This window comes from Anoplopoma fimbria, chromosome 15 (genome assembly GCF_027596085.1).
Source record: "Anoplopoma fimbria isolate UVic2021 breed Golden Eagle Sablefish chromosome 15, Afim_UVic_2022, whole genome shotgun sequence".
NCBI classification, from domain to species: domain Eukaryota; kingdom Metazoa; phylum Chordata; class Actinopteri; order Perciformes; family Anoplopomatidae; genus Anoplopoma; species Anoplopoma fimbria.
The window spans coordinates 23,699,210-23,709,639 of NC_072463.1; the positions used below are offsets into that span (position 1 = coordinate 23,699,210).

At 40.3% G+C, this 10,430-nt stretch overlaps 1 protein-coding gene across 1 annotated transcript; it reads right to left on the bottom strand.

Moving 5' to 3' along the window:
* Positions 1-1,653: 1,653 nt before the first annotated feature.
* Positions 1,654-3,875, bottom strand: id3 (inhibitor of DNA binding 3). The gene is made up of 3 exons (XM_054614010.1): positions 3,471-3,875; positions 2,808-2,879; positions 1,654-2,422 (listed from the first exon to the last, which is right to left on the bottom strand). Exons 1-2 carry the CDS (start codon positions 3,771-3,773, stop codon positions 2,826-2,828), a joined length of 357 nt encoding a protein of 118 aa, XP_054469985.1. The 5' UTR covers positions 3,774-3,875; the 3' UTR covers positions 1,654-2,422; positions 2,808-2,825.
* Positions 3,876-10,430: the final 6,555 nt, after the last annotated feature.

Sequence of the window (10,430 nt, forward strand, 5' to 3'; positions counted from 1 at the left end):
TTTCTTTCAACCAAAAACACATAAATGGTCAATAAATCAATACATAATGAAGTAGATAAAATATCATGGATAAGTGTCGTATGCAGTTTCACATAATACTTTCTTTGTAAAAGTTATATAGGTCAGTTAGGTGTTGATTTTACTCCGTGCCAATTTTCGCCCATCCTTTGTAATTATTATATTAAGCAAAGTATTCATAGCATGTTGGATCCCCTGATTTGAATACTTGAGGTACAAATAATGTTAATGCTTTACAGCATAATGGAAAAATGTGCAACACCTGATCTAACTACACACCTGGAATTAGTTTGGATTCAACTTTGTATTCATTGCACAGAGTACAAGTACGGAGACAATGAAATGTAGTTTAGAATCTAACAAGACAATGCAAAAGGCAGTAAAGTGCAGAGTAATGCACATACTGTATTTGTAATATAAATAATAAATAAGGGCCAGATATGAATGTACTAGATATATACAGTTTGAGCAGTGGGAAATGAATATGCTATACAGTATGAACATGTGCTGCAAGTCGTCAAAATATATAAATAGTGTTGTAGTATAAATACAAATACACTACAGTTAACAGTATGGACAGTATTATAAATATGTAAAGGTTGTAAGAGCATATATAGTACAGGTAACTGTAAGTATAGTCGTAAGATTAAAATGACCAAAGAGTACCAACTTCCTTAAAAATCCTAACAATAAATAAATGAATGGATTTTAAAAACAATTTCCCAAAATATTTATTGCAAATTGCCTTGTAGTTTATTTCCTAAAAGTCTCCATAATATGATCAGTGTGTCCTAGGTGCTCTAATAGTTTAATATAATATATAATATCTAATATAATTTTGAGCCAATAACCCATTTCGATCACTAGATGGAGTTGTAACCTTATTAATCACAGTATGAAGGTTAGAACTGTCGATTTATGCAACTCTTCAGCATGTTGTGGAGTGTGATTGTTTTGTGGCTTGTCTCTTTTGGTCAGACAGTAAATAACAAGAATCTTTATTTTTGCTAATGATCCAGATTAGGCACTGGTAATATGTGCCAACGTTAATGCCTGCAGTTCCAGATGACTCCACAAGGTGGAGGAGTTTGTTAAGGTTTTGAGACCAGCTCCATACAGTAACATGAATTCAGACACTTTTAATCTTGCTGTCGGTCTAAATGATATTACATAAGTGAAGCTGTCACATCATAGGCAATTAAAAGGTCTTGCAAAAGTATTCTTATTAGTAGAGTTGAATAAATGCTACTTTTACAGCTTCCAAGGCAACACATTTATGCACATGTTGATCTGGTGTCATGAATGTTCAATGCCTTTAAGATGCATGAATGAAATGGTTGGTGTCTGATCACATAACATCCTCTCTTCTTATACCATGAAGGAAGTTCAACTGCAGTAAACAGATGGGAACTCAAGCTTTGGAAAATTAAGACGCACTTTAAGGAAACTCCCTTCGTTTGATTTCCAACCACTCAACCTCAAGATTCATCTGAATACATCCTGTTGTATCAGCATTTCATTGTCATCCAAAGACAAAAAGTCACGTCAGCATGACCTTAATTTTCAGAATAACTTGTCTAGTCTTCACACTCAAGTCATAGTTTCATAAATGTATACCACAAAGGCCAATTGGTTTCACATCTTTTATTTCATTACATAAGAACATACATACAAAGCAAACTTTATAATTAAGAGTTTATGAAACTCACAGCACATTGTCTGTAGAAATAACACAATCCCTACAAACATTTACAATTAACTCTAGTATAGAGTTCTGATTATACCTAAGAAAACCCCAACTCCCATTCAGAAAAAATACCAACATCCAAATTGACTCACACCTTACATACCCACAGCAGATATGTACACATTCGTATTAATTTGTAACAGTCTCCAGATAATTACAAATCAGATGGGGGAAATTATACAGGGATATTTATGTGAGATGATGAGAGACTTGGTGTAGAGGGTTCTGGTTGGGTGTGGAGTTTAACCCACATAAAGTAGGTTTGGAATGTAACACAAAAAAAGGAAAATAAAACAACAATGTACCATTGTTTCTACTTCTACCTATAGGGGATCCCAGGTTTTTGGAGGAGGGCATACAAAGCCGGTTGCTTTCAATTTCCAATCCTGGCTTCTGCTTTGGTGTGTTGATTTGTCTGTCCAGGGGCCAAAGAATGAGTCTCTGTTTTCTTGCTCATATACCACTGTTGATCCCCACTCATCTAGGAAACAGTCCACTTTTTTTTTCTCGGTCTTTTCTTCTTTAAACCCTCCACCTCCCTCCTCCTCCTCCTCCTTCTTCTTCTTATTCTCCTTCTCTCCCAAATACCTATCCCACCCTTTCTGCCCCTCTTGTCCTCTTGCCCGGAGTGAAGTGGAGACATGTGTTTCCCTGCACCTGCATGGAGAGAAAGGAAGAAAAGTGAAGTCAGATCTCTCTCTCACCCTCCCTCCCTCCCTCCCTGCAGAGGGAGCAGACAGACTGGCGCCTAGCATGGAACTTTCATTAACCCCAGGCAGATAGCAATGAATCCGCTACACATTCACTGGCCTGTCTAATTGGCAACCGGAGGGTAAGGAGACCTTCCTCTCAACAAAGACTACACTATTCTCACTGGTATTAAAAAGTTGTATTTTGAAGTTATTTCATTTTGTAAGTCAAAAACACAACACTGTAAGAATTCTATGCGAGAATCCCAAAGATAGTGTTTCAACACACATGCAACTTGTGATTATAGGAATGTATAGGGAAGAGATTGATTATTAAAATAATAAATACATACCGTGATGGGGTTTTCCTCTTAATGGCACAACCGCCCTTCTTCTTTGGAGAACTTGCGAGAGAGGTCCGCAGTCTGAATGGAGAGCAACATGAAGCAGGGTTAGACGACAATACTCTATAAACAAGAATAACAGTGTGTCTATCATATCAGAGATCATCATCATCATCTGCTACTACATCACAACAAATACAACCAAACCATGCATGCATGCGGGGTGGGGATGCACATTGTGTTGCAAAAATGTGGAATAAACTTCACAAAATGCAAAATAAAAAGCCATCTTTTGCAGAAGGCATATATCTGTATAGTGCAATGCAAAATAAAAAGCCATCTTTTGCAGAAGGCATATATCTGTATAGTGCAATGCAAAATAAAAAGCCATCTTTTGCAGAACACATATATCTGTATAGTGCAATGCAAAATAAAAAGCCATCTTTTGCAGAAGGCATATATCTGTATAATGCAATGCAAAATAAAAAGCCATCTTTTGCAGAAGGCATATATCTGTATAGTGCAATGCAAAATAAAAAGCCATCTTTTGCAGAAGACATATATCTGTATAATGCATGTAATCAAACGAGACTTTCTGCTGGTGAATGCCTCCTCTGGTGATGTTGAAGGACATGCATCCTCCATCACCTCCTCCATCACCTCCTCCATCACCTTTATTGACAACACCATCTCCGGCGTGGCTGCGTCCTCCGCCTCCAGTGCGATCTGCAGGTCGAAGATGTAGTCGATGACGTGTTGCAGGATCTCCACCTGGCTGACAGACTTGTTCTGCGGGATGCTGGGCACCAGCTCCTTCAGCTTGGAGTAGCAGTCGTTCATGTCGCACAGGGAGCCCAGAGGTTCCTCCAGACACGAGTGTTTATTCCGGCTGATGGCGAGATTCTGCTCCGAAATGCAGCACACGGCCTTGTAGCAGCTCCTCACCGATCGGACGGGACTGATGGCTTTCATCATGGAAATACAGCAACAACAACAGCTGCAAGACTGGGCTTGATGGTTTTTCAAGTGTTTTCCTTGGTGTGGTGTTCTTGTGTCTCTGTCCTGAAACGCTACAGTGTCCTGACAGAGATGTAAGTTTAGGTCTTTATACTCTGAGCTCCTGCTGACGGCCCCTTTTCTCGCATCGTGATCTGATTGGCTCCTGGGAAGAGCAAGACGATTCTGATTGGCTGATATCACCTTGTGGAAGGGTTGTGAAGAATGAGGAAATTAAGGCTGGGATGCCTTGAGGGGGGGTTGTCAATCAATTAGTTGCCTCTTTCAGGTGGTGCTATTTGTTTGAAAAAGACAAAGTTCTAAAAAGTACACGTTTTGAAGAAAAGAGGAACACTTTTAGTTTTCAGAAAGCCTGCTGAATAGGAGCAATTGCAAGGAAAGATGGATGTTGTTATTATAGATAGTTTCTATCTGACTTTTAGTTGTATTAAGAGCTATAATTCCAGATAATGACCTATTTGTTTTCTTAATAACTGTAAATCCTTCATGGAATCTGGCTGCGTGTCTGACTGTGTCAAGACTTTCAAAACACTTATTCAAACACACCTTCAAAACTATCTAGAGAGATCTTATTATAGCCTATTGTACAACAGGTATTCGAGCAATGCATGTGCTTATTTTAGGCCTCCCTTTGAAAAAAACAAAATGTTGAAAATAGGATATTTATATTATATAGGTAAAAGGTCAGTGGAAGGCCAAGGTATTTCCTACATAGGTAAATCGCTAAAAACTGCTTATTCTAATGGTCGTCATTGGAATTGGATGTATGGACTCATTATTTATGTTTTGACAGTTTATAGTTCTTCTCTTATAGCAGATATTCCTGTATGATCAACAGTCAATGAATCCAGATGTGTGCTTAAACCATCCAGTCATTTACTGCTAAACTCAAACCCCTTCTTTGAGGGGAAAATTTATGAAAATGACATTTGAACAACTCCAAATGTTGCTCCGTTTTAGTTTACATCAAGGCACGTCCCGTTCTGCTCCTATTTGGGTCTTATTTTCCCCTTTTCTCACAATCCTGTTTTGTGGAGGAATGCAGGCCTGAGCCAGCTGTGTGTCCTATCCCGGCCCAGCTGTGTTGATCTAACGCGCCAGTCCCAGACATGCTGGCGCCAGCCTCCTGACGTCATCCATTCACCCCGACGAGCACTCCCCTCTCTGGCAGACGGCCCTCCCTCCCCCGTCCAGAGATCCAATTGGATGACCGAGCCTGTCACTCAAGGACACAGATCTACGCCCCACTGCCTCCCTCCCTCCCATCTGCAGTTGTTCTCAGAGAAAGTTTGAGGAAAACCTTTTGGAAGTACTACCCTGAGCCTTCCTCGTAGCACTTATTGCACTCCTATTAGTTGTTGCACTTACTGTATTCGTATCAGTTCGCTGCACTTATTGAATTCGTATTTGTTTACTGCACTTATCCTATTCGTAGTGGTTTGTAGCACTTATTATATTCGTATTAGTCTGTTGCAATTATTGTTTTCGTAGTAATTTGCCTCTGCACTATACTTTTGCTCTGGTTTATGCTTTAAGATGCTTGTTTAAGAAAGGAGATGCACTTATGACTTCTGGTGACTAGTAGTTCTCTTGAATACCTATGTTGAATACACTTCCTGTAAGTCGCTTTGGATAAAAGCGTCTGCTAAATGACTGTAATGTAATGTAATGTAATGTAATGTAATGGAATACTCCATAATTGTGCAATGATGAATACACCAACACGGCCTGGAGACAATCGCGTGAAGCAGTCATCGTGAGATCATAATTAAAGCTAAGACGACTCCGTGTCTAACTTTACGCTGGAAGTAATATCATTTTGTACAGTAGTTAGATTACATTACATTACATTACAGTCATTTAGCAGACGCTTTTATCCAAAGCGACTTACAGGAAGTGTATTCAACATAGAGAACTACTAGTCACCAGAAGTCATAAGTGCATCTCCTTTCTTAAACAAGCATCTTAAAGCATAAACCAGAGCAAAAGTATAGTGCAGAGGCAAGTTACTACGAAAACAATAATTGCAGCAAACTAATACGAATACAATAAGTGCTACTAGATGTAGTGGTTGCTCGAGGGCCCGTGGGTGCCAGGATGTTGGCCTGTATCAGCAGACATTTTGCAACCACCATAAACATCTCACCAACTCTCAACTGAGCAACTATCAATTTTAGGTTAAATGGTAGGCCATCATAATTATGTCAAATTTGATACTATTTAATCTAACATGCAACAAAAATGAGTTGATTAAATATAAAACACTATTCAAAGACGTTGAGCAATTACGCTTTACGTTCTTGTATTCATTTTGGGCACATTTCAACGCAAATGGGCACGGCTGAAGATATCCTCCCCGTTTTACAGAGGTTTAACAGATGTTCCAGTCACTGCCTTCCTCCTGGCAATCGCCCCCTCACCCCCCTCATCCCAGCCACAACCGTTGACCCTGTATGACGAGTCACTCACTTTAGAGCAAAGCACAATATTGAACCGTGAGACAGGACTTCAGTCCAGTGCTATTCTAGAGATATATTGTGTGTGCAGTGCAGAGTATCCAAACAAGACTTTGACCTTAAATATCTTTCTTAAATATGTCGAGGGGAAGTCAAATATTGCACTACATTTCCCAGGTCTGGTGGGAAAATAGTTGTTCGTAGTTGATGATTTAGCAAACTGGGCTGAATGGCAGATCAGTTTGGGGATTAAATACCTCCATGTGAAGTCGACGTAAGCTTTAGACCATTTGATTTTGGTGATCCAAAGAACGCACCATACCTCGTTCCTTAAGTTATTTCTAGGAACTAGGAGCTATTTCTAGGATATCAGAAAATGCCAGCAGAGTATTTTCCTCCCATGACAGCACTTGTCTGCAGATTCCAGGGTTTTCAGTGCGTAAAATCTGTGCACGCACACACACACACACACACACACACACACACACACACACACACACACACACACACACACACACACACACACACACACACACACACACACACACACACACACACACACTTTTCTCTCTCTCTCTCACACACACACTCAGTAGTGTGTCTGGGCAAGGATCAGGTGCTTGTCGGAAAGGCCCCGGACACAATCGGGTCTCTCTTTCAATGGATGGGAGAATTCCGAGCCTGGCGTCAGTGAGTCTGCCTCACTCCCCGCCCTCCCTCTCCCTCTCCCCGCTCCTCCGTGCAGCTGGACGCAGACAATCAAGCCATCAACAATCGCCATGCATAATTAGCAGCGCCCCTTCTCTCTCTGCTTCTCTACTTCTCTCTCTCAATTAAATTTTGAATCTGGTATATTTTATTGACGGACAAATATTAAGGTAGAACAAAAAAAATACCATCACATAATTCTAAGCCTAAACATCTGTTTCACCTCTATGACTGAATGTGTTTCCTCAGGATCTAGATCTCACCCTTCCACTCATCTTTACCTCTCGAGGCAACTTCTTTCAACATAAACAAAGTGTCTCTTTCTACTTATGGTAACAACAGAACAGAGTGTAGAGTAATGAGGGTCATCTTGTGAGATGAGACAGAAAGAGGGAAGAAAACCACCATACTGCCATGTGGAGAGGCAGTGTTGTATACAGAAGGGTATCTTTTTCATCCACAAGTGCAGGCCCATCTTGGCGGGGATAATTAAGTGGCAAGAAACACACTGAAACTTAATTCTTTGTATCCTTGGTGTGTGTCGTGCAGGATTCCTCCTCCTCCTCTGCTCCCTGTTTTCACTGTGTCCTTCATCAAAGACGCTACAGTCCTCTCCATCGGCTTTGAACAGCCTACAGATCCAGAACCTTTGTCCCTAGTGACCCAGGCGGCGACATGACATTTAATGCACATTGTTGATTTGTACTGGTCACTGGGTATTTATGTTTGAGTCTCTTGTTCAAGCTTGTGCATAATGAAACTGCCTAGTTCTTAGATGAAGGGATACTCAATGTATTAAGAAAGAAAGTCACTCATGTACTTTAAACTCTTTACAACAGAATCAAGCCACTTTATGTCTATGACACTGTGGCCGTTTGGTTAACGCTAAAATATAATGTATCTTGGTTGAGCCAGATCTAAAAAACAGGTGTGATTGTTTGCATTGAAACCCATTTGGCGATCTAAAAGACCAAATCTAGTGTGGCCAAAATACTTCTTGAAAACATAAAAAACATACGGGTAATCTTTCTTTGCATATTTAGAAAATCCCTTAACAACAAACCAGTAAAAACAGTAGCATATTGGCCTTTGTCAAGTCCAAAGAAATAACCCTGCTGATGCCAAAGTGGTGTCAAGGTCATCTTGGCTTGGCTTTTGGGCAACACATTTTTGACAGAAAGTCTGCATTACAATCTGGGGATGTAGGATACCTAGGAGTAAAAGTCAGGATGTAGCCTCTGCTACACCAATTTTGATTTTTACAATGAATATATATCTCTCAAGATCCCCAACTTTATGGTAGTGAAAAACTAAATCCCCAGGATAATCATTTAGGATGCTTTTTCATATCAGGTATTGAACTATGTCAGTCCCAACTGTATCTAAGTACAATTTCGATGTGAACAGGAAAGGTGAACAATAATTCTGTATCTTTGTTTTTCCACTAATTAATAATCACTCCAGAAGGGTGAACAAAGATTTGTGTGAAAGTAGATGTTCCATTAATCACAGCCAACCGAAATAATAATGGCGGTAATGGAGGTTCAACACACTTTAAACCATAATACGACAGAAGTCAGTGACTTAGGGCAATAGTTTCACACTAGTGGTGGTGCCCATCTTGGGAAATGTGCTGTTATCATTATCATATTTTGAGGTTGCCCTGTCTCTGTCCTTGGGTGTACATTTTTTACAATTATATGACCTCCATCTATTCCTGTATGACGGCCACACAACTGAATTGCAGGTGGGACACAAGCCACAGAAGGCCATAAAGCCCATGGCCACCAAATAGGGCAAAAACAAGCTGACTGTAATGTTCAGTGTGGCTCAGACTGCCAGCTGTTGGTCACACTATTGTTTTGTCGTTTTCATCGTCCCTGACTGGAACAGTCAGTTTATTCCGCAGCCATCCAATGAGAATAAACATCTGGCTTTGTGTAAGCAGAGTAAAGGCCAGACTCGGTGATCATGGTTGGGGCCAGCTGGTGTAGGTGACGATGATCTGATTAGTCATAACACCTTGCATCATTCCTCTCCAACAACTTGGAACAGGTTAAGAATTTGAATAGCATATGATCACTTTTGATTAATAAATTGACTTATTCAGGAGAGATATCACTGCCGTCTTCAGCCTGCCCAACAGACTGTCAAGCAGTCAGACTCAGAATGATTATTTACAGCCACTCTAGAGCTGACAGTGAACTTGCTGCTGTAGTCCTTCACTGGATGACCATTAATGGCAGCACTGCAGGCCCTAATCTCCTCTTTCGAAAACCATTCCTCTGTTTTGAAACCAGCAAATAAACACCAAAATGAGTGTCTGCAGACAGCACAGAGGCAAAGTGTGTCTGCTAGTCATCTCCACATTGCCAGGGAAGAAAGTGTCTGATCCTCATCCAGTCTTGAGCTTTCAGTGTGGAGCAATATCTTTAAGCGTTAACCCAAATCCAGAACATGCCACAATTTGCGGATGACTACCAGATGATAACCATGATATTTAAATACTCTTGTGTAATTGCTGTTCTTAATGTTGTTTTGCGAGTTAAACCCGCTTCAACTAGAATTTTGACCTTGTAATTAGGGACTGTCTGGGTAAATCTTTTTTTGAGACCCCACACAGAGCATGGCTTGTACATAAAGACACCAAAAGTGTTTGAGACTGGGATCCAAATCCTTTCTTTCACTTTCAGGCCTCCAAATGAAGACTCTTTTGGAAGCTAAACTGCTCTTGAATATAATGCTGGGACAAAATGTATGTACTCAGACTGCAGCTTTATCAGTTGGTTTAAGACACCCAAGCTAGATGGAGGAGAATCCTGCAAGTTGCAGTGGAAGGAGACAACTGAAACAAAAACAAAAGCAATCCAAACATTTTTGACCAATTAGCTGTGTATTAAGTTGCAGTGACAGGTTCAGCTGGCCAGACTGTGCTCATCGCGGTGATCCAGGCCCACTACAGCAACTCAATTCGTTCGCAGACCCAAAACAATGGAAGTTCATGCATGTGTCTTTGTGAGGAGACCACATGGGCCTCATAGTACGTGGAGTTAGAAAGAAATGAAAAAGAGATATATACTAGATTGACAAGAATTTCTGAGTGTGAGACGCGACCTTGCTGGACGTACTCATTGACCCCAAAATGCACCACGGCTCTTCAGATTGTTCAATGGGGGACTGCGAGGCACATGGTTTGAATAATTAACAGTTGGATAAAAGAATTCAAAATGATTGCGAGTGACGTTAAGGCACAGTTAGGAAGAAAAAGCGGAGCTTACACATATAATGTTTTCTAGAAAACACATACAATATTTATTATTTTAATACTGGAAACTCAATAACATTTTGTGAAAGAGGTAATGTTAGTTAGCATTTGTGATAAACAATTATTATTCAACGGGTAGCTCGGACCGGTAACGTTGTGATCGATACAGTTGTGTGATTGATAACC

Coding starts and splice junctions, on each gene's coding strand:
- id3 (XM_054614010.1), bottom strand. CDS start 3,773: ATGATGAAAGCCATCAGTCCCGTCCGATCGGTGAGGAGCTGCTACAAG. Junction 2,880..3,470: donor AGATGGTGTTGTCAATAAAG/GTGATGGAGGAG, acceptor CTCTCCATTCAG/ACTGCGGACCTCTCTCGCAA.